This window comes from Orcinus orca, chromosome 16 (assembly GCF_937001465.1).
Source record: "Orcinus orca chromosome 16, mOrcOrc1.1, whole genome shotgun sequence".
In the NCBI taxonomy this organism is placed as follows: Eukaryota; Metazoa; Chordata; class Mammalia; order Artiodactyla; family Delphinidae; genus Orcinus; species Orcinus orca.
Window position 1 is genome coordinate 49835264 of NC_064574.1, and position 23106 is coordinate 49858369.

General features: G+C 63.3%; 1 protein-coding gene across 5 annotated transcripts; it reads left to right on the forward strand.

Annotated features, from left to right (window-relative positions):
* Positions 1 to 221: 221 nt before the first annotated feature.
* CAPN15 (calpain 15) lies at positions 222 to 19996 on the forward strand. 5 transcript variants are annotated; one of them, XM_004270370.4, is made up of 13 exons: positions 222 to 643; positions 6978 to 7272; positions 12792 to 14217; positions 15003 to 15211; positions 15300 to 15483; positions 15563 to 15786; positions 16538 to 16663; positions 16735 to 16887; positions 17234 to 17395; positions 17498 to 17724; positions 17891 to 18057; positions 18140 to 18318; positions 18400 to 19996. In XM_004270370.4, exons 2-13 carry the CDS (start codon positions 7091 to 7093, stop codon positions 18575 to 18577), a joined length of 3417 nt encoding a protein of 1138 aa, XP_004270418.2. In that variant the 5' UTR covers positions 222 to 643; positions 6978 to 7090; the 3' UTR covers positions 18578 to 19996. The 5 variants fall into 5 exon arrangements, with proteins under 5 accessions (XP_004270418.2, XP_033285203.1, XP_033285204.1 ...); XM_033429312.2 differs by having other exon boundaries at positions 17567 to 17724; XM_033429313.2 differs by having other exon boundaries at positions 18404 to 18547.
* Positions 19997 to 23106: the final 3110 nt, after the last annotated feature.

The following is a 23106-nucleotide window of genomic DNA, read 5'->3' on the forward strand; positions in this document are numbered from 1 at the left end:
AAGCAGACAAGCCCAGAAGGACCCCGTAAGGGAGGTGGCGGGTCTGCGGACACCGCAGACCTCAGGGGCCCGAGAGAGGTCAGCGGCCGCTGCCCGCGCCTACCTGCACGGCAACCGGAAGCGCCGTGACCGGGGAGGGCTGGGGGTCCCGCCCCTTCCTCCAAGCGGGGCGTTCTGGGAGTTGTAGTCCCGGTCCCGTCGGGGCCTCCTTCAGCACGCAGCGCCGCCCGGGACCGGGCTCGGCCACCTCCCTGGGCGCCCCGGGAAGTCGGAGAGCGCCAGTAGAGGCGGCTACTGGCCATCGCCCCGGACTCCGCCTCCCGGCCTGCCTCGCGCGCCGCGCCGCCTTGTGGGAGTGGTAGTCCGGGCGAGAGATTCACAGCGCCGCGTGCGCCCCGGGCGCGCCGTAGCCGCGGGGCCCCGGCAGGGCGCTACGTTACAGAGGCGGCGCAGGGCGCTGCGCGGGACGGGTCGGGCCGGGTCGGTGCGCTTGCCCGCTCCGCCACTCAGCGCGGGAGGCCGTCGGGGCAAAGCGCCGGCGGCAGAGGGCCCGCCCGCCCTCCGAGAACAAGTTGTGGGCCGGCCGGCGCAGGCGAGCGAGCCCGGGCCGCAGGGACTGAGGAGGCGCCGCGGGTTTGCGGAGGTGAGTCCCGCTCCTGGGCCAGGCCAGGGCCGGGGGCGCGGCCTGGACCCCCGAGGGGCCGTGGTCGACGGGCGGCACCTCCTGGGCATTGGCCGGTCCCGGTCGGGCTGGGGGCGCTGCTGGAGAGGGGAGCCGGCGGGACCTCGAGCAGAGGGATACCAGCCCGGGGTGCTAAGGACACGGGAGGCGGCCTCAGCCCCTCCTGCCCTTGAGTGCCCTTACCTCCGGGCAGTGTCTCGGCCCCGGCGACGTTAGGGGATGTGTCCTGGGGCGGCCCCGTGGAGTCGGGGAGCAGGCGCGCCCTGTGTGCCCACTGGCCACCAACCACATTTCCTCCTCCCGTCCCTCTCTTGCTGGCGCTGGAGCGAACCGAAAAGTTACCTATGGTGGCCCTGAGAATGTTTGCTAGGCTGCCGGCCGACCCAGCTCTTCCTGTTGCCCACAGGAGGGGCCCTTCTGATCCTGACCAGTGCAGCCTTGTTGGGTCGTCAAGTGGCCCTGACTGGGCTGGCTCTCGGGACCCATTAACACACAGGAATTTGTGACCGGACTCCAGGCAGCAGTACCCCAGTGAGGCCAGGCCTGGGAGTTTGGGGTCCTGTGGCTCGGAGCCATGGCGTCCTGTGAGGGAAACGGGCTCAGCTGGGTGCTTGGTAGTTCTGAGCTCTTTCTGGGAGCCCCTCCTTTGGAGATCCCTGAGCTCCTCCCTCCGCCTGGGTCTGGGGGGCTGCGTGAAACACTGTTAGGAGGATACCGGTAATCACCTTCCCGCCCCCAGAGGCTGGGGGGAGGGGGTAAGTCGATCCTTCCACTTCTGAGTGCTTTCCTCAAATGTGGGGAGAGAGGTAGTGTTTCCCTGGCCCAAGTTGCAGAAGGAGGGCCCCAAATGGACGGGGAGTCTGAGAGCCACTACTCTGCAGCCTGGCTGGTGGGAGCAGGTCTTGGAGAGGCCAGCTGAGCCCGGCCCTGGTGTTGAGCTCCTCTTACTTCCTCTCAGGTCGTTCTGCTCCCGGGAGGAGCACCCCTCTTTTCTTCTGCATCTGAAACTCTATAGAGCTGCTTCTCCTGAGCAGCCAGGCTGGTGATCTCGTGACCTACTGAGAGCCAGGCTTAAGCCCCGCTGGGCCCAAAGCTCAGTGATTGCACAGCTTTAGACAGGGACCTTCGGTCTCGGATCTTGTGTCTCTGCTTTGAGCCCCGGGGCTCTGAGAGCAGGAAGTGGCTGGGCCCTCCGATCCTGCATCTGGAGGATGGTTCCAAACCCCTCTGCCCTTCTTGACAAGGTAACTTTGCTGAAACTCCTTGCTCTCAGGCCCTGCATGAAATTCTCTGGGCCCCTGTCTCTCAGGTAGCACTCTACTAAGCCCCACTTTACAGACCCGGAGGCCGAGGCTGAGGGGCAGGCGTGGCTGTTGGGGAGGGTTGGATGGGGCTGCACATCCAGGTCTGATCCACGACGATGCCTTTCAGCCTCTTCCTTCCACCACCGACGGTTTGTTTTTTATACATGGAGTTGGGAAGGACTCTGCTGTCCTAAAAATTCTCTAAAACCACAGATGTTTTCACCGGCCTGAGCTGGTTGGTGAAGAGCCTAAGTGGTGCGGCCCACACCCTGACCAAGGGTGCTCCGTGGCCTCCGGGTCAGTTGGCTCCTCACCCTGCTCTTTTGCCTGGACTGCCTCAGGCCCTCCCACCCGGCACCCACAGGAGCATCCCAAAGCAGGAATATGGTTGTGTCTTTCTTGCCTAATACCTTCTGCCAAGTTCACAGGCAGGGACCACTCCCCCCAACCCCCTGCCCCGCTCTGCCAAGAATGCCCAGCAGGCGTGGTATCCCTTTGGCTGTCTCCGGCTCCCCCTGTGCCCAGCACTGCCCCATTCGCACCAAGGGCAGGGTGGTCAGCGAGCATCCTCTGTCAGCTGCTCGCTGGCAGGCACCTCTGGTGACCCAGCTCTGAACTCAGACGGGAACTCCGGGGTTGGAGAGGGAGGCATCCAGAATGGCCCCTCTCAGCCTCTCATGGATGAGGAAGGGTCACTGGTCTCCACCTTCTTTGAATGAGCTGGAAGGAGGCTGTGGGTGGAGTTTGGGCTTGGAGACCTGCCCAGCCACACCCTGTCATCCTGGGTCACTCTGCAGATGGCTGTGCTGGTGCTGCCAGGACAGTGCAGGGAGCCGGGGGCTGTGGGAGAGCAGCATGGGGCCTCCCGATGCCTGCAGGATGTGCTGTCCCTCCAGTAAGTACTTGTCTAGGGCACCCGGGGTGGACTCGCACAAGACCGAGTGGGACACACGGCCTCACTGCCTGTCCTGGCAGCACCATCTCACTTGAGCACCTGCTCCACACCCTGCTGTCTGCTTCCCCCTTTCCCTGGTGGCCAGGCTGGGGGACGTGCCTGGATGGTGCTGCAGAATATCAGAAGGAAAATAGGTTGATAGCTGCTGTTGATGAGAGTCATGGTGTCTTTGTCCTGAGGAAGGCATCCATGGCTTCTCCTCTGGGTCGTCTTGGCCAAAGGCCAGGGCAGGGGAAGTCCTCCCACACCTGGCCCCCCCACATCCACACTGCTAGAACCTCCTTCCCCTCCCCCCACGGAAGGGGAAAGGCCGCGTGTTTGGAGGCCCTGCAGCTCCTGAAAAGGTCCCTCCCTTCGGGGTGAGCTGGAGGCTCCAGTGCCCTCACTGTGAGGTGGCTCTGCCACCCTCGAGGCCCGAGGTCACTGGGCTGCCTGGGCCAGGGCTGCTCCTGCTGCCACTTGGCGAACAGAAATGTGGCAGTGCCAAAACCAAGCGCACTCATCATCAGACGGTACTGAACTCGTGAACTAGAAACGAGATCTTGGTGGCATCCCTGATTCCCTGACAATAATTTCCTTTTCCACGACGTACGACTGAGGCAGGTACGACTCAAAAGACACAGGACACGCCGTGACCCTGTCCCCTTCTGGGAGGCAGCCCAGACCCCCGCAGCTTGTCCTTCAGCCTCCGTGCTGGCGAGCTGCCCCTCACACATGGGTTTGATTTTGAGGGGCCTGTCTCCGCTCCTCCCTCCCCAGAAAGCAGGGGCCCTAGAAGCAGAGCAAATCCCACCTGACACCTGCTGGTTGTTTATGTGACCAGTACCATTGGGGCCCTGAGTTCTGACCTGTGGCTGGATGCTTCAGGACTGAGGTGCTGGACAGGCAGAGAAGTCCAGAAACGCCAGCAGAGCGGCCACCTTAGAGTGTGTGCAGGCAGGGATCTGGGGCTCCAGCATTTCTCCCCAAGTTGGATGGCAGGGAGTGCTCATTACCATTTTGTTCCTGGGCCTGGTTCTTAGGGGCGTTGATAGCAATTTTCAGCAGAACCTCCACAGTCTCCTCTCAGAGGTTGACGATGCTGTTGTGGGGTGCTGGCCTGGCTGTGGGTGGGGGGACATCTGGGCCTCACAGCACTCCTAGAAAGGACTGGCAGGGGACATGTGCCCTGTGGGCAGTTGGAGTGGCCAGATGGTGCCAGGACCTGGGTCCAGATGAGTCTCAATGGCTACTGGCTGCTTGCCCAGAGCCCTGCCCCACCTGGGCACCTTTCCCTGGTGGCCCCAGCCATGGGCAGAGCCAGGCTGAGGGAGGCCTTGTTCCCTATGGCCCTGGCTGGCCTAGAGGTAGTTGTGGCCTTGGACGAGGTAACGAGGAGCAGCTGAGTCAGGCCATACCCCTGGGGCCTCCAACCTCTGGGTGAGGGACAGATGCAGCTTCTAAAGGGACATAGTCCCCGGCCACTTCCCATGGGAGTGTTTCCCTGGGGCAGCGGAGGTGGGGCGGCCTCTGTGTGACCTTTGCCTCGGGGTTGGCCCCGGTCTCAGGGTGGCAGGCAGAGCCGTGTGGCCGGTCGACACCACTCTCCGATGGACTCTGGCTCCTGCCGATAAGCCTGGGGGCTGGGGCTGCTGCTCCAGGGGCCAGAGTCCAGACCCTTCCAAGAGAGGGACAAGGCATGCCCTCTGGGTGGATGTGCTCTTGGCAAACCTGCCACGAAGCCTCACCTCCCAAGGCAGAGCCCAGGCACGAGCACCGTGGATTTGTCCGGCTGCAGTGGAGCGATGTGGGCACCCCCCTCAGAACCCTGCTCCTCACAGCCCTGCAGGCCACCATGCCCCTGAAGCTTGGGGCTGTGGTCCCGGCATTCTGGGCACACTGCAAGGCAGACATGTCTCCTGGACTGTGTCTGCTGTCCCTTTGGTGCTCCCCAGGTAGAGCCACCACGTCCCCAGTGGCCCAGCCCCTAACTGTCCACCCCACTGCCCTCCCACCTTGCGGGTTTGGGCCCATGAGCTGCTGATATGGGTGCCTGACCCCTCGAGGGTGGCCGTGGGAGGATGCTGTCCCACCCATGCTGGGACAGGGGCCTCCTGGCATGTGGGGGGGGTGTCCCAGCCTGGTTTTTGGAAGGGATGTAGGTGGGTTCATTCACTGTCCTGGCCTGTCCCTCCCTCGGGCAGGAGTACCAGGCTTCACGTCTGGTGGGTGCAGCTGGGGCACCCGGGCACAGGGAGCAATGCTCTGGGAAAGCCTGTGGTCCCCTCACGGCTGCTCTCCCTCCATGCCCCATCTGGGCTGGTTTTGGGCGGCCTGTTGGGGTTGCTGCAGTTGTGAAAGCACCATTGTTACGAGATGAGATTTAACGAGACTTGCGCCCGGGGCCCTGAGTGGGAGGTGGTGTGCAGTTGGCACATGGCAAACCAGCCAGGCGTGGGGCACGTGCACTGTGAACACGGCTGGGCGAAGCGTGTACACATGTGTGGAAGCGTCATCAGGCAGCCCGTGTCTGCAGAGCCTGGCTGTCCCAAGGGACTCTGGCGCCCTGTGTGTGTGCCCCGCAGGCTAGCGGGGGCAGCCTGTGCTGATGCCCGCAGGACTCGCGGGAGCCCCCGGAGCATTGGGGGTACAGGGAGTAAGGATCCCGCGCCTCCCTGCCCTGGACCTGGGGTTCAGCCTCTGCCAGGTGTTGGCTCAGCCCTAGTCCTCAGTCGGGTAACCCGCCGCGGGAAGTGCCCTGTGGGCAGTGGGACGAGGTGAGCTGGGTGAGGCCGTGGGGTGTCACCCCCAGGACCCGGCTTGCCACCACCAAGACAGGCGCGTCCCACGCAGGGTCCTGAGGAGGCTTCACCCTCGTCCGGCCCTTCATGCTGTTGTCACTCCGGGGGAGGGTCCCCTGCTGTCCCCAGCCGCTGGGGAGTGCTGGTAACGCCAGGTGGGGGGCTGCCATAGCCCTGTGCCTGCACTTCCCTGAGGCCAGATCTAGGCCACCATCCCACTCAGATCTGACCCTGTCCATGTCCCTTGGAGGAATGGGTCCAGGTGAACAGTATTGCTACAGGGGACTCGGCTGGTCTGACTGAAGCTGTTATGAGGCAGGGGCCCAGACTTCTCCCACCCCTTCAGCCTCCAGAGTTGCGTGTGCTGCTAGCCACTCAGGTGTGGGCATCCCCACCCGTGTCCCCTGGACGCAGCATGGACCAGTGCTTCAGAGGCCTGGGTGCCCTCCAGCCTGCCTTTGTGCAAGGACGCGTCCACCATTTCCACCCCTGCTGCTGGCCCCTGTGTCCAAGGGACTTGTTTGGAAGCTGGGAGAAGGGTGTCATTGGGTGACAGTGGACCTGGGGGTGGGGGCAGGGCTGCTGGTCACCTCTTTGGCCAAAAAGCCAATTGGACGCCCACCTTGGCCCAGAGCCTGGCCCAGGCATCTTCCCTGAACCTGACTGGAACTCGCCTTATTTGAAATGAGATGCACCTGGCCTCCCATTTCAGGGCGGATGATCTTGGGCCCATTGGCCTCCCCCTGGAAGGCGGGCAGCCTCCCGGGTCCCTCCCTGGTCACCCATCTCTGGGTGGAGGGAGCTGTCCCTCCGGAAAGGCCGTGGTGGTGACTGCACCTCCCTGTGACTTTGGACGCTGCCCAGTGCCCCTCCCAGAGGCTGTCCTGCCAGGGCTCGCCTGCCTCGCTGGGCTCCCTTCCCTTGTTTTTCTTTTCTCTGCCTAAATATCCCCTAAATCCTTTCTTTTAAGGCTGATACCCTTTTGGCCAGCGACCGTGGCACAGCCGCTCCTCCCCTGTGGGAGCAGAGAGGGGGGTGCCAGTCCAGGGTGGAGGCGAGCTGTGCGCCGGGGCTGCAGCCCTGTCGGGACCCTGGCTGTGGGGACCCCTACTTTGGGCTCTCCTTTGCCACCCCAAGGCCACTTGTGTGCTGGGAACCTCCCTGGGCTCCTGGGGGCTTGGTGCCTGTGAATCACACTGTCTCTTCTCTCTCTATTCTCTGTGTCATTTCTGTTGTTGTTGTGTGACTCGGACCAGCCCGGCCGCCCTGTCTCCTGCGTGGGTGCCCTCCTCCATGCTCCACCTCGCCAGCCGCCGCCGGCCACATGTGACCAGGCCCGGCTCTCAGCGTGGCCACTGTCGCAGGGGCCATGGGGAGCTCCGCCTCCTCGCTGGCCACTGAGACCGAGTCGGACCACGGCTTCCCCAGGGGACTGCCCTACCCAGGGCCCCCGGCAGCGGCCGGCTGGTGTAGGAGCGGCCCTGGGGAGCCTGTCTGGGGTGACACCCTGGTCACCCGACAGCACCAGCCCCCACGCCCCCGGGCCCGAAGGTAAGAAGGTGGAGACGGCGTGTCCCCAAGGGACCCTGAGGGGCGGGTGCTGCTGTCAGGTGCCCCTTCCTCGGCAGAGGGACTTTCAGAGAAGTGGGGTCCCTGTTCCTTAGGGTCCTCTGGCAACTCATATCCCCCCAGACACCTGAGAGGCTCTGGGGTTGCTCACTCAGTAGAGAAGGCCCGGGATGCTGGCCCCTCCTGGAGCCGGGCTTCAGGTCTCGCCTGGCTGGTCGGAGGTGGTTGGGACGGGACCTTGCAGCCCACCTTGAGCCCGGGGGCTTGCTTGTCTGCTGGAGCTGGAGCTTCTTGCTGGGTGGGGAGGGACAGGGGCACAGCATGCACCGAGAATGCTGGCTTGCTTCCCATGGGATTTGGGGGGCACTGCCCTGGCCCCCCACCCATGTGTGGTACCCTGCTCTGATGTGGCTGCCTGCAAGGGAGCAGAGGGGGGCGTGGGTCCCCGCTGGCAAGGCTGCACACGCCAGCTGCAGCCGTGGCTGCACTCAGACCCACCCAGGCTGTCCTGGATCACCTGGAGAGCTTCCCCTTGGGGTGCTGGGGTGACGGGCTTGGGGCAGCCCGGGCACTGTGCCCACTGCTCACGTCTGGGTGGGTTGGGCTCCAACATCAGCCACGCACACACTGACGCCCCCGCCTTTGCCCCGTCCTGCGGCCTCACTGGAGGGAGAGGTACCTGGTGCACAGCAGACACTCAGGGTCCATGGACCTCTGGCCAGAGGTAGCCTCACTCTCCTGGGCCCCCACGCCTGGGCTTAGTGGGTAGCAGACACCCTCCTCCATCTCCCGGAGGCCCCTGCCAGCTGCCCTTGGCTGTCACTTCTCTCGGACACAGCTCACTTGTGCAGGACAGTTTCCTGGTGTCTGTGGGCCCCATGCATGTCCTGGGCTCACCGTCTAGGTGGCCAGCAGGCGTGTGGGAGCAGGACCCGCCTCCTGGGAGGCTTCAGGGGTAGTATGAGTGGTCTTGTCTGAGTAACCCTTAGTGGATGGAGTCATGAGGGCTTGAGGTCCAGGGGGATGTGCTGGGAAGCAGATGGTGGCAGGCACCAGGAGTTAGCAAAAATCCTCAGTTCACTTGTTACTGTATCAGTTACTGTATCAGTCTTATTGGGGTGTAACGTAACCTACCGCCAGATCCTCCGCTCCTAAGCGTGTGGCTCAGTGGTTTTAGTCCACGTGTGCGGTTGTGCAGCCATCAGCACAATCCAGTTTCACAGCATCTCCGAGACCCCATCTCCTGCCCATTTGCAGTCACCTCCCACCCCCTGGAAATCACTCAGCCACTTTTGGTCTTTGTGGATTTGCCACAGAGACCAAAAGTGGACATTTTACGTTTTACGTCAAGGGAATCACACCTTTGTGTTTGCTTCTCTCACCGAGCATTGTGTTCTCTGGGCTCATCCACGGTGTAGTATCAGTGCTTCGCTTCTTTTATGGCTGAATGATGCTCCTCTGTGTGGAGTTTATCTGCTTATTAGTTGATAGACATTTGGGTTCTTTGCCCATGGAGTTTATGAATCTGCTGCCGTGAACATTTGTGTACCGGTTTTTGCATGGACGTGTGTTTTCACTTCTCTTGGGTAGATACATAGAAGTGAGTTGCTCGTGTTTATTGTAAGTTTATGTTTAACTTTCTGAGAAATGGCCAGGCTGTTTTCCACAGTGGCTGCAGTGTTACCCATCCCCACCAGCCGGGCAGGGAGGGTTCTGGTTTCTCCCAACCCTCCCAATGCTGTTACCGCCCGCGGTTCTGATCCTGGCCTCCTGGTGGTTTGAGGTGGTCGCTCATGCTAGTTTCATCAGCTTATCCCCAGTGGCTGGTGCACCTCTTCACGCCTTTCTCCATGCACATGTGTCATTTTATTTCTGTGTATTTATGTCCTCAGGATAAATCGCCAGGGGTAGAATTACTGGGGTGGGGGGCGGGGGGGCTGCAGCGAGCAGCAGAGGTGGCGACCCTGTGCCCCAGCGCGTGTGTGCCTGTTGGATCTTGGCTCACGCTGACCAGCGAGCGGCCTGGGCGGGCAGCGCCCTCTCTCACTCTCTGGCCTCCTGCCAGGCCTCTCCGCAGGCTGGCGCATCCGGCCTGGCACTCCAGGCAGGTACTGTCTGCCCCTGGGAGCAAGTTGTGGGAAGAGCTGCCAGTGACCTTGAGGAATCCAGACACCCAGCATGGACACTAGAAGGAGCGGCGCAGGGGGCTGGGCGCCACAGATGCAGGAAGAGGGGCAGAAAGGTCGGCTGCCAGGACCCCTCCCCACACCCATACCTGGACACGTGGACATGCACGTGCGGACGGTCCGGCTGACTCTTCCCCTGCTCTCATGGGCCCCGGGCATCGTGCGGACACCCGCCGCACGCAGCCCACCCTTCACTGAAGAGCCTCCAGGTCTGGGCATGACACCCACCACCAAGCCAGGCCAGGAGCTGCGAGGCCTTGAGGAGTAACGGGCATCCACCACCTACGAGCTCTGGCCTCCCCTGGGTACACAGAGGCGGAGAGGACAGCCCAAGGCTGGCTGAGGATGACCTTAGAGGGAGGGGCCCACGTGCACCTCAGAACCAGCAAGGGGTCAGGTGGCGACATCCTGCCTGGGAGCCTGGGCTTGGGTCTGCTGGCCTGACCGAGCAAGGTCCTTGAGTGGGGGCAATACTTAGTCCTCTCAGCTTTTTTGCGGAGGAAAAGGCCGTCCCCAGGCTCCTGCAGACCCTGCGTGTCCCAGGCCCTTCCATCACCTCCCTTTTGAATTGGAGCTGAGTGTTGCAGCCCCAGAGAATTGAGGGCAAAGCCAGGTATTTGGTGTCCGTTTCCCACTTGGCTGGCCTTCCTGTCGTGCGGAGTGACACCCGTGTCCTGGAGTTCAGTATGCTGGTCTCCGACTTCCAGGCTTTGTCTGGTGCTCTGGCCTCACCTTGGATACTCTAGGGATCCAGGTCCTGGGCCCCCAGCGCATCAGGGTGGCCGTGAGGGTGACCCTGTGTGTGGAGACCGGAGCAGGGTAGTTGAGGGGGTGGGGGCAAAGGCCCAGGGCTCCTCTGGACACCTGGTCGCTGACCCCAGAGCCACTTCATCTCCGCCCACCTGGTGACGCTGAGGTGCGGACTGAGGTGTGGGCCACAGGTGTCCCTGAGGGAGTATAGCTCCCACCGCCTCCAGGTGTCACCTGCTGTGTGTCCTGGGTGTGGCCTCTTGTTCATCCGGCCAAGGGACTGGCCAGCTATTGGGTCATGAGAGTGGGTGGGACTTGGGCTCTCTCCCCATCCTGTGTCTTCTCAGCATGTCTGGGACCACCAGGGGCCTGGAGCTGAGGGCAGGTGTGTCCTAGGAGGGCCCCAGGCCCACCTGTCCTGTGCTGGGGGCGGGAGCCCGAGTCTTCTCCCTGGACACCCCTCTGCCAGGAGCAGGTGGTCCACAAAGGGTCAGACCAACTCTGCAGGCCAGGTGGGGCACCCAGGGCAAAAGACCATCCTCTGAGCCTGGGGCCCACGTGGAGGCTGCCTGGGACCCAGCGTGTGTGTGCACGTGTGTGTCTGTGTGGGCACACATGTGCCCACGCCTTGACCGTGGGCCCTTCTGTCAGTGGGGAGCAGCAGGGGAGGCTCCAGTCATCTCTAGGCAGATTTCTTAGGCTTTTGGTAGTGCAGAAGACAAGGCCAAAGCTGACCTGGCCAGGCCCCACCCCCGTGCTGGTCGCCCCAGGGCCCATCCACCCACTTGGGTGCCGTGGGCAGCCTGTGAGTCTCAGCCACATGCCCGAGAAGGCGGCTTCACAGTTTGCTCTGGGCCAAGGAACAGTCGCGCTGCTCGGGGGACATTTTTTGTTTTTTTTTTTTAATATTTATTTATTTGGCTGAGCTGGGTCTTAGTTACGGCACGTGGGATCTTTTAGTTGCGGCATGTGGGATCTAGTTCCCTCACCAGGGATCGAGCCCAGGCCCCCTGTATTGGAAGTGTGGAGTCTTAACCACTGCACCACCAGGGAAGTCCCTTGTTTGTTTTTTTTGAAGAGGGAAGTTTTCTTTCTTCCTGAAGGATTTGGCACAAACATACCATAAGTAGCACAAACTTCATGACTTGTCATGAAGAACAGTTAACTTTTCTGCCAAGCAGAGCAGCTACAGTGAGGGTAGGAGACTGTGTGTGTGGAGTGTTGGACGCCCCTCGCACCCGGGTTAGTCCTCAAGAGGCGGGTTGCGGGGCCAGCTCTGCCCACCCCAGAGGCTCCCAGAGCCCTGCTCCCACCCCCCTCCTCAGCCCCCAGGAACCATCAGGCTCCTCTCTGCCTTTCGGTTTGCCCGTCCTGAACATTTCCTGGGGATGGAATCACACCACGTATGGCCTCTTGTGTCTTCCGGGGCTCGTTGGTGTTGTGTGTTGGTGCTTCGTTCTTCTTGGTTGCTGAATGATATTCCATGTTTCGTTTATCCATTTATTCATTGATGGATACTTGGGTTGTTTACACTCTTTGACTGTTGTAAGCAGGTCTGCCATGGACATGTGTGGATGTGTGTTTGTGAAAAGCACCAGTTTTCAATTCTTTGAGCATATACCTAGGGGTGGAATAGCAGGGTCACAATTGTGGTAAGTCTGTTTAACTTTTTGAGGAACCGTCAGACTTTTCCAAAGCAACTGTAATATTTTACATTCCCACCAGCAACGTAGGGAAGGCCTGTGGTTTCTCCAGATCCTCGCCAGTGCTGTTACCGTCTGCCCTGTTGGGTGTGAGGTGGTACCTTGTAGTAGTTTGATTTGCATTTTCCTGATGGCTGCTGGTGCTGAGTATCTTTTCATGGGCTTTTTGTGTATCTCTGGGGGAGTCTTCTCAAGTCCTCTGCCCATTTTTTTAATAATACTTATTTACTTATTTGGCTGTGCTGGGTCTTAGTTGCAGCATGTGGGATCTTTTAGTTGTGGCGTGCGGGATCTAGTTCCCCAACCAGGGATCAAACTCCAGTTCCCTGCATTGGGAGCACGGAGTCTTAACCACTGGACCACCAGGGAAGTACCCATCTCTGCCCATTTTTAAAAACAGGTTGTTTGTTGTGTAGTTATAAGAACTTTTTATATATTCTGGATACTAGACCCTGATCAGAAATAGATGATGGGCATATATTTTTTCCTGTAGGTTATCTTTTCACTTTCTTCATGGTGTCCTTTGAAGCACGGAAGTTGTTAATTTTGATGAAGTTCTTTTTTCCCCCTTTGTTTGCCTGTACTTTTGGTGTCATATCTAAGAATACGTTGCCAAATCCAAGGTCATGAAGATTTACTCACATTTTCTTCTTCGAAGAGTTTTACAGTTTTCGTTCTTACATTTAGGTCATTGATCCATTTTGAGTTAATTGTTGAATATGGCATGAGGTAAGGCTCTGGCTCATTCTTTAGCATTTAAACCCAGCTTTCCCAGCACCATTGATTGAAAAGACTGTCTGTGCCCCATTGAATAATCTTGACACCCTTGTCAAAAATCACTGACCGCGGCCTTCCCTTGCAGCCACACGCACTCGCCCGGGCCCATGGCTGCGGTCGGGGAGTGGTCCTGCGCACGCTGCACCTTCCTGAACCCGGCCGGCCAGCGCCAGTGCTCCATCTGCGAGGCCCCACGGCACAAGCCTGACCTCGACCAGATCCTGCGGCTCAGCGTGGAGGAACAGAAGTGGCCCTGCACCCGTTGCACATTCCGCAACCTCCTGGGCAGGGGGGCCTGCGAAGTGTGCGGCTTTGCCCCCGAGCCCGTCCCCGGGGCCTCCCTGCTACCCGTCATCAACGGGGTCCTGCCGGAGCCCAAGGGCAGCTGCGGGGAGGAGGCAGGGCCTGCACAGACGGCAGGGCTGGCGGCCATGGAGCCAGCTGGGGGGCGGCCGGAGGAGGTGGAGGGGGAAGAGGGGGGCACGGCCGCAACTGGGAGTGGCTGGGCCTGCCAGCGCTGCACACTGCACAACACGCCGGTGGCCAGCTCCTGCTCGGCCTGTGGGGGGCCGCGGAAACTCTCGCTGCCCAGGATTCCTCCCGAGGCCCTGGTGGTTCCAGAAGTCGTGGCTCCCGCAGGCTTCCCTGTCATGCCTGCCCCACCCCAGCCCGGGGAAGGCGCTGATGTCAACCCTCCCTCTGCTGCGGACCAGGAGCCCCCCCGGGGGCCACCCTTCAGCCCCTTCTCGCCTACCCTCCAGAACAACCCTGTGCCTCGCAGCCGCCGCGAGGTGCCCCCCCAGCTGCAGCCACCGGTGCCTGAGGCCACCCAGCCCTCGCCCTCTGCCAGCTCCAAGGGGCCCCCCCAGGGCCTGGGGCGGACCGCGGCTGGGGCCTCCCGCCTGGCGGAGCTACTGTCGGGCAAGCGGCTGAGCTTCCTGGAGGAAGAGGCAGCTGAGGGTGGCACCACGCTGCGCCCACCTGGTCCCGCCAGCCCCGCCCACTGCGAGGCTGGCACCACACCGGGCAGCGACGTCATTGACCTGGCCGGCGACACCGTGCGCTACACGCCCGCTAGCCCCTCCAGCCCTGACTTCACTACCTGGTCGTGTGCCAAGTGCACGCTCAGGAACCCCACAGCTGCCTCCCGCTGCACGGCGTGCGGCTGCTCCAAGCTGCATGGCTTCCAGGAGCACGGCGAGCCTCCCACCCGATGCCCCGACTGCAGCGCGGACAAGCCCGGGCCCTGCTTGGCCCACAAGGCTGGCCACCTCTTTCCCACAGCACCGTCTGAGCGCCTGGGCCAGTGGGCTTGCCCTGCCTGCACCCTACTCAACACGCCCCGAGCCAAGCACTGTGCCGCCTGCCACACCCCCCAGCTCCTGGTGACCCAGCGCCGGGGCACAGCGCCCCTGAGACGCAGGGAGAGCATGCACGTGGAGAAGCGGCGGCAGACGGACGAGGGCGAGGCCAAGGCCCTATGGGAGAACATTGTGGCCTTCTGCCGGGAGGTGAGGCCCCTCTGCATCGTCTGTCCTTCCCCACTGTCTCTTCTCCAGCTTGGGGGAGGGTGGGACTCTCTTCCCAAAGCTCAGGGCACCGGCTGGCCCTGAACTTGGGTGGGGCCACCAGGTCACTTACTCGCCTGAGTGTGCTGGGCCCTTCTCCCTGTGTCCACAAGGGTCCATGACCCCACATTCCGTGGTCCTGACCCCTCGGCCCCGCTGTGAGTTCCTGCAGATGGTGGCCCCACAGGGAGGTGGGGACAGGTAGCGGCTTCACACCAACAGGCAGGCCTGGTGCTTCCCGCAGCCGCAGAAACCCTGCTGAAACTCAGGGTTGGGGTGCCCCTTCATGCCTTCTTCCCTTGGAGCTGCAGGAGGGCTGAGCCCAGAGCATCACCCACCCCCAGGGGCACCTGGAGAGGGTGTCCGTCCCCCCTCATGCTGCTACCCTCTGTCACTGCTGGCAACCCATCCAGGAGCTTGTGTTCTGGCTGCCCTGCCCCTGTCAGGTCCCCCCACTTTTATTCCTGGGGCCTTCGGTGCAGTGGGCTGTGCAGGGAGGCCACCCAGGCTCCCTGCGACCCATGCCCACCACGCAGCCTACAGGCTGGGCACTGCACCCTCTCCCTGGGGCTCACATACTTCCCACTGACCTGTTGCCCGGCCAAGTCATCCACAGGGGTCAGGGGGCTACACATGTGTCCACCTCTTCCTCTGGGGCTCAGGCAGCAGGGTGCTCTCTTGGGCAGTGGGCCCAGCCTGACCTGAACCTGTGGCCATGGTCTCTGCAGAATGGCGTGAACTTTGTGGATGACAGCTTCCCCCCTGGACCTAAGTCTGTGGGCTTCCCCGCGGGCGACAGCGTCCAGCAGCGTGTGCGACAGTGGCTGAGGCCCCACGAGATCAACTGCTCCGTGTTCAGGGACCACAGTACCTCGTGGTCCGTGTTCCACACTCTCCGGCCCTCAGACATCCTTCAGGGGCTCCTGGGGAACTGCTGGTGAGTTTGGGGCACCCACTCGGGGGTGGGCTGCCAGTGGGCGGCAGGCAAGCAGGCCGTGTTCTCCGTGAGCCCCAACCTCACGCAGGTTCCTGAGTGCGCTGGCGGTGCTGGCCGAGCGGCCGGACCTGGTTGAGCGGGTGATGGTCACGCGCAGCCTGTGTGCAGAGGGCGCCTACCAGGTGCGGCTCTGCAAGGATGGCACATGGACAACGGTGCTGGTGGACGACATGCTGCCCTGCGACGAGGCCGGCTTCCTCCTCTTTTCCCAGGTGGCGCCGGCGGGCGCGGGGTGGGCGGCAGGCATGGGCCGGGCGGCAGCAGGCCTCACAACTCCAGCCCCCCCTGCAGGCTCAGCGCAAGCAGCTGTGGGTGGCCCTCATCGAGAAGGCTCTGGCCAAGCTGCACGGCTCCTACTTTGCCCTTCAGGCCGGGCGCGCCATCGAGGGCCTGGCCACACTCACCGGCGCACCCTGTGAGAGCTTGGCCTTGCAGGTCAGCTCCACGAACCCCCGCGAGGAACCAGTTGACACTGACCTCATCTGGGTCAAAATGCTGAGTTCTAAGGAGGCTGGGTAAGAGGGGTGGCCATGCTGGGGCATGGAGTAGTGGGAGAGGCAGGGCCAGTGTCCTCTGACCTGTACCACGTCTCACAAGATATCTCGGGCATGGGCTGACCCCAGTTGGAGCCTGGCTCCCATGTTGCACTGGCCGTCCCACCTGCCCTGGCAGGGTAGCAGCAGGCAGGATGCTGTCCGTTGGCCTGTACCTTGAAGGCCCTGTCCTGACTTGGGCCGGTGATGGCCATCAGCGTCCTTGTGGAACTGTGTGGAGTGAGCCCCACAGAAGCACCTGGTGGCAGCAGCCGGGGCAGACAGGTGGGGGGAGTCGGGGGACTTCTGAGCCCCAGCACGCATTGGCCAGTGTCTGGGGAGGGTCCTTGACCCCAGGCCTGGGAGAGACAGCTCATTGGTGCTAGGACCCTTGCACTCAGCTGTTGCTGGGCAGTTAGTTGGCCCCACCCCTCAGGGAGCCGCAGCCCTGAGCTGGCAGGATCAGCCGGCCTCACCAGGCCTCCGAAGGCCCTGGGTCTGCCTGTCCCCCAGCCCAAGCCCTCTGAGCTCTTGGGCCAGCACTTCCTGAGTCCCATGTGTCTCACGTGGGTCTCCCAGAGGCAGGGAGCATCCCCTATCTCGTGCTGCACCTCCCCGGAGGCAGGTCTGGGCCGACAGGGGTCCCCTGGAGAGTGAGCCCAGCCCCCTCCCCCATCATTAAGGCCCGTTACTGAGGGGCTCCCTGGTCAGCGGGGCTGCTCTGCCTGCACAGATTCCTCATGGGCGCCTCCTGTGGGGGAGGCAACATGAAGGTGGACGATGCTGCCTACGAGAGCCTGGGCCTGCGCCCGCGCCACGCCTACTCCATCCTGGACGTCCGTGATGTCCAGGGCTCCAGGTAAGTGTGGGCGTGTGGATGTGGCAGGGGCGTGGGGGCATGAGAGTGGCCTTCAACCCTGTGGTCCGCAGGCTCTTGCGCCTTCGTAACCCGTGGGGCCGCTTCTCCTGGAACGGCAGCTGGTCGGACGAGTGGCCGCACTGGCCGGGGCATCTGCGGAGCGAGCTCATGCCGCACGGCAGCAGCGAAGGCGTCTTCTGGATGGAGTACAGCGACTTCATCAGGTACTGGACGCTGGGCAGCCACGACCAGTGTCGGCCCCATGGCTGCCCTGCTCGCCCCAGTGTATGGGGTGTCCTTCCTGCCAACCAGAGGCCTGGTCCATCCTGGAATTCGGGTCAGCACAGGGTGGGGGTGTTTCTGCCAGGGCTCTGTCTGTGGGTCAGCCTTACGGCCTGACGCCCCCTGGTGGTGTCCACAGGCAACAGCCAAGACCAGGGCTTCTGGGACACTGATCCCAAGAGATCCCGATGGGCAGGATGCCTGCTGGGGTTACCCTGCCCAGGGACGGGCGCCGTGTCCGGGGCGAGGGTGGGGGCTGCTCAGCAGGGCTGTCCTCTCGCTGCCCAGGTACTTTGACTCCGTGGACATCTGCAAGGTGCACTCGGACTGGCAGGAGGCGCGGGTGCAGGGCTGCTTCCCCAGCTCGGCCAGCGGGCCAGTGGGCGTGACGGCCCTCACGGTGCTGGAGCGCACGTCCCTGGAGTTCGCCCTCTTCCAGGAGGGCAGCAGGTGGGTGGGGGCCGGGCGGCAGGGGTGGGGCCTGGCCGGGGTGGAAGGGGGGGGACAGCTGGGCAGGGCCTGGCCACCCGTGACCCCTGCGGGCCACCGCAGGCGCACGGACTCGGTGGACAGCCACCTCCTGGACCTGTGCGTCTTGGTGTTCCGGGCTTCCTTCGGCAGTGGTGGCCGCCTGAGCCTGGGCCGCCTGCTGGCCCACAGCAAGCGTGCAGTCAAGAAGTTTGTCAACTGCGATGTGATGCTGGAGCCCGGCGAGTACGCCGTGGTGTGCTGTGCCTTCAACCACTGGGGCCCTGCACCGGGCCCACCAGCCGCGCAGGGTGAGCGACCCACGCCCGCCCACACAACCCCCACCCCAGCCCAGCATGGACCCCCACCCATGCCTTCTGGCCGCTCCTCAGGGTAACCGCCCTGCCACACCAGCACAGCCCTGCCTGCACCCAGCGGGGATGTCTGCCCGCTCTCCTCACCCAGTGCCCCCCACAGTCTCCGGCCCCTCAGCGGGGGTCCCACGCGGCACCCCGGAGCCGCCCGGCCACGTGCTGGCCGTGTACAGCTCAAGACTCGTCATGGTGGAGCCCGTGGAGGCCCAGCCGACCACGCTGGCAGATGCCATCATCCTGCTCACGGAGAGCAGGGGCGAGCGGCACGAGGTGGGCGTGGGTCCGGGGGGGAGGGGGAGGGAGGCGGCTGCCCGCCCACCCACCCACCGACCCCTGCACTACCTGCACCCAGGGACGCGAGGGCATGACCTGCTACTACCTGACGCATGGCTGGGCAGGGCTCATCGTGGTGGTGGAGAACCGGCACCCCAAGTCTTACCTGCACGTGCAGTGCGACTGCTCAGACAGCTTCAACGTGGTGTCCACGCGTGGCAGCCTGCGCACCCAGGACAGTGTGCCGCCCCTGCACAGGTGGGCACCCCCGCACCACCACCACCCCACCACCCCACGGCCCCCAGCCTCCGCAGGCCCTCATCGGCCCCCCTCCCCCAGGCAGGTCCTGGTGATCCTGTCCCAGCTGGAGGGCAACGCCGGCTTCTCCATCACCCACCGCCTGGCGCACCGCAAGGCGGCCCAGGCCTTCCTCAGTGACTGGACGGCCTCCAAGGGCAGCCACAGCCCCCCACTCACGCCCGAGGTCGCTGGCCTGCATGGGCCCCGGCCGCTGTGACCACCCTGCCCCCACCTGCCTGCCCCCACATGCACTTTACGAGGAAGACCCCAACACAGGATGCTTGAACCAGAATCTCAGGACCCCCACCCAGGGAGCGCCAGCGGCATGGCGCAGCTTCCCCTGGGCCTTCCTTCCTGCCCCTCCCTCCTACCCAGGGCCTCATAGCCACCAAGCAGAATACCTCGAAGCGGCCTCTAGCTCGAGGGAGCTGTGTGCCAGTTCCTCTGACCAGCCCACCTTGAGGTCTGGCCCAGATTGCCAGGGCCAAGGTAAGGCTGCCCCTTCCCATGGCCTGGGGCCTCCTGCCTGGCAGCAAAGAGCTCCATTCACAAAACCAAATCTGGGGGGTCAGAGGCCAGGACCCCAGCGTAGGAGCAGGGACCACCCCTGTTTTGAGGGGTCAGAGAACAGGACCCTGGGGTGAGCAGGGACCACCCACTCTTATGGGGTCAGGCCAGGACCCCAGGATGAGAGCAGGGACCACCCCCATTTTGGGGGGCCAGAGGCCAGGACCCTGGGGTGAGCAGGGACCACCCCCCTTGTGGGGTCAGGCCAGGACCCCAGGTGAGAGCAGGGACCACCCCTCCTTGTGGGGTCAGGCCAGAACCCCGGGTGAGAGCAGAGACCCACCCCCTTCGTGGGGCACGAGGTCAGGAGCCTTTTCTCCGCAGTTTGCCCCTAGGTCCCATCTCCCCCCCAAGCCCTCATGAGGCAAGCAGTGGTTCCTGGAGTCCCAGCAGTGTCCCAGGAGGCAGGTGCCTGGTGACCATGGGCTCAAGCAGTGGTGGGGAGGGACACTATGCAATTCCTGGAGCGCCAGCCAGGATCGAAGCCATGCCCCAGGCTGGGGTTGGGGCAGTGGGTCAGGTGGTCTTGAGCCCAGGCCCAGCCCTGTGCTTGGTGAGGGGGTTTGTCCTCAGCACCACCTGACCTCTGCTGGGAGGAACAGTCCAGGAGAAATCCTTGGCCAGCCCTGTCCAGGCACATGCAGGGTGTGGCCCTTCCCAGCCCCTCCACACCTCAGAAGCCCAGCGTCCTCCCTGTGGCTGCTCAGCCCTGAGTTCTGTGTCTGCCTGAGGATGACTGAGGCCGGCTTCCTGGGCCGCCTGGCCTCACTGTCCTGCAGCCCCCAGGCAGCAGGTGGCCCAGTCTGTGGCCCCTCGCTTCCCGTGGGACTTGTAGGCGGGTGGGTTTACACCTGGAGAAGCACCCAGAAGCACTGGACTCCCCTTTGGGCCTCCTTTCTATTCTCCTTTTACTCTGAGCTGTGAGTATTTTTAACCCTGTACATACGGCAGCTCTTCTGACACAGAGGCTATTTTATCAGTCGTCAGTACCATCCCTGTAGGATGATTCTCCATGGGTGTTTCCAGACTCAGGTTCCGATGGACCAAATAAAAATGTTTTGTTTTGTAAGGATTCCTCCTCATCTGTCTCTCCCAGGGGTTCCTGGCCCCTCACCTCTCCTCCAAGGGCTGAAGGGCACCAAGGCCCACCTGGTGACAGCTCCTCGGGGTGGCTGAGCCAGTGCCCAGGCCAGCCTCACAGGGAGCCTTTAGGGGTATCCTGTTCACCAGCTGCCTGCATCCCAGGAAGGACTGGGTATCCAGGTGGGACAGAGGCTCAGGCCAGACCCTGCAGTGGTTGGCGGACTGGTCCCCACGAAGCCTCAGAAGGACCGTATGTGTGCTCGTCTTTTCCCAGAGGCATCTGCGTTCAGGGTACCTGTCTGGATCCATCAGAGTCATGGACGGAGCAGAGGAGTGAGGGGCAGGGAGAAAAGTTTGTCTCCTGCAGGTGGTGGGGTCCTGTGCCCCCTCCCTCCTGTCCCATTTTACAGATGGCAGCCAGGACCAGGCACACAGCCTGCAGCCCCAGCCTGAGCTCCCAGGTTGGAACGGCGGCGGGCCCAGCCTCCTGGCCGAGAGGGGGGCTGGGGTGCAGAGGCCGCTCGGCGGGTGTAAGAGGCCTGTCACAGGCCAGCCTATCGTATGTGAAAGCAATTAAAGCCACCAGCAGTGTTGGCTCCAGGCGGGCCTCGGGCAGCAGGGGAGCTGCCACAACACATCTCCCCTCAGCACCCAGAGACGCCCGCCCTGCTCCACGGCTGCGCGGCCACGCCGGACCTTCTCCCGTGGGGTGGGGGCTGGGCTCCCCCGTCACTACTGGGACGTCCCGGGCAGCCTGAACCCGCGTTCCTCCAGCCCCAAGATGGCCTAGGAAGCGAGATCAGAGAGGTCTGGCAGGGGTCTCCACAGTGGGGTGGGGGCTGCATGCTCATCCTGTCGGCTGGCCTGGAAACCCCGGCTCACCCCAGCCAGCACCCGCTCCCCTGGCACCCCTGCTCCAGCAGGGAGGGGCTGAGGGGAATGGGAGCTGGGGGGCCCCCGCGGTGGGGATGCAGCAGCTCATGGGAGGTGCTGGTGGGGGCTGAGGTGGGGGCCTGGCCAGGGGCCGGGGTCAGGGCTTGGGGCGGGGGCGGCCACTGTGATGAGGTTCGAAGGAGGGGGAGCCGGCCTGAGGATTGGACTTGGCCTGCTGGGCCTTCGGCCTTCATCGGGTGGCACCTGGACCCAGGCCTGTGCGAGGGGTGGACGAGGGTCGGAAGAGGGCAAGCCGCCTCCACACTGCCCGGCCCCACTCCCTGCCTCAGTCTCTGACCCTCCGGCCACAGGGACCCTTCGTCCCGAGCCCACCCCCACTCCCCACAACCCCGGTCCCCTCCCCGTCTCTGCTGGGCCAGATCACCCCACGACCCCCTTCCTGCCCCTCACCCAGGCCGCCTGGCTGCCCACCCGTTGGCCGCGGTGGCCTTCCTGAGGCGGGTGGTGCTGTGTTCTCACTTGTGAGGCATCCCTGTCAGAAGCACTTAGTGTACAAATTAGCCGCGGCCTCCCGCCTCCTCCGCACAGCTCTGGGCGCTGGGCTGACTCTCCCGCCTGCCCTGGGCGCCCACCCACGACGGAGCAGCGGGTCTGGTCCCGCTGACCACCTCCTCTCCCGGGCTCCTCTCTGGGCCCCCGACCTTGACCTGGACAGGGGTGACCGCAAGGGGCGGGTGTCTGGCGGGATGTCGGGGTCTCCCACTCCAGGCCCGGCACCTGCGTCTGCCCCGACTGGCAGGGTCAGTGTCAAGAACCGTGGGGGACAGACCCAGAGTACGCACAGGCTCTGCAGCCCCCGCCCACCCCGCCCGCTGGCCGGCCTGCCACTCAGGCAGGGAAAATCGCCTGTGACAGGCCCAGGAAGGCTGGGCCCCGGGGGCCGCGGAGGGACTTGCGCAGCTCCTCTTCCAACATATGGTTGTTGCCGGCCCCGGGCGCTGCTCTGCCAGGGCAGCTCGGAAGCTGGGTGGGGGCTCTAGGTTGGGGCTCCGCGGCCTGAGCCATTCCTCCCACTCGCCTGGCCAGGCTGCTCCCTCAGTGATTGGAAAGGCCCCTGCCCCAGCTGGCATGCCTCTCATAGCGGAGAGCTCACTCCCGCTGCAGCCTCTCTTGGTGCCTCCAGAGAGCGTCCAGGAGCCTCTCCATCCCAGGGCCTGAGGCAGATGGAGGATCAGATCCCACCCCACCCCACCTCACCCCAGGGTGGCCGGCTAATCAAGCATGCAGGGAGCGCTGGCCGGGGTGACTTCCATAGGAGGGAGCTAACTGGGGGAGGGGTGCAGTGAGCAGGTTTGGGACCAGAGGCCTCCTGGGATCCCCGGTGCCAGGAGCCTCCCAGCCAATGCCCTTTCCCTCAGGGGGACCCGCTCCACCCCACATCCCTGGACCAGCTTGGGCAGCACCCTCATACACTCCCTGGAGAATATCTGGGCCCTGCATGTGCCCGCCATGGGCCACACTGCCCACCCCTCAGAGGTTTATAGTGGAGTTCCCCAAACCTGCTTGCAGCCCTCTCCACACAGTCAGTCACCCAGCACCATCTCTCTGGCTCTGCTGCTCCCTCACAGACCTGCTGTGAACCTGCTGTGGCTCCCCAGTGCTCTCAGATTCACTGGACTCAGACTGGCACCCAGGGCCCTCAGGTGTGACCCTGCCCCTCTGTGGGTTTTTTGGGTTTTTAAAAATTATTTATGTGGCTGCACTGGGTCTTAGTTGTAGCATGCAGGATCTAGTTCCCTGACCAGGGCCCCCCTGCGTGGGGAGCTCAGAGTCTTAACCACTGGACCACCAGGGAAGTCCCAACCCTGCCCCTTTGGACCAAGCCGTGGGTCCCTGAGGCCACCTCAGATGGGCAAGGAGAAGGAAGTGCCAAGGACAACTCACACTGGCCTGTGGAGGGGCCCTCAGACACTCTGGGGGCTGCCATGTGTCCCAGAGCTCATCAGCGAGAGGGTGAACATGAGCCGTGGCCATCATCCTGCATGGCACTGACCCCTCCCAGGGGCTCCCAAACCCTGCCTAGAGGCTCTACCACCGTCCCTCTACCCACGGGGCAAGCAGAGGCTGGCCCAGCCCCGACACCTGTCCTGGTGAGGCCGTGTGTGGACACTGAGGGGAGGAGACAGACCTGCCCTGGGCACT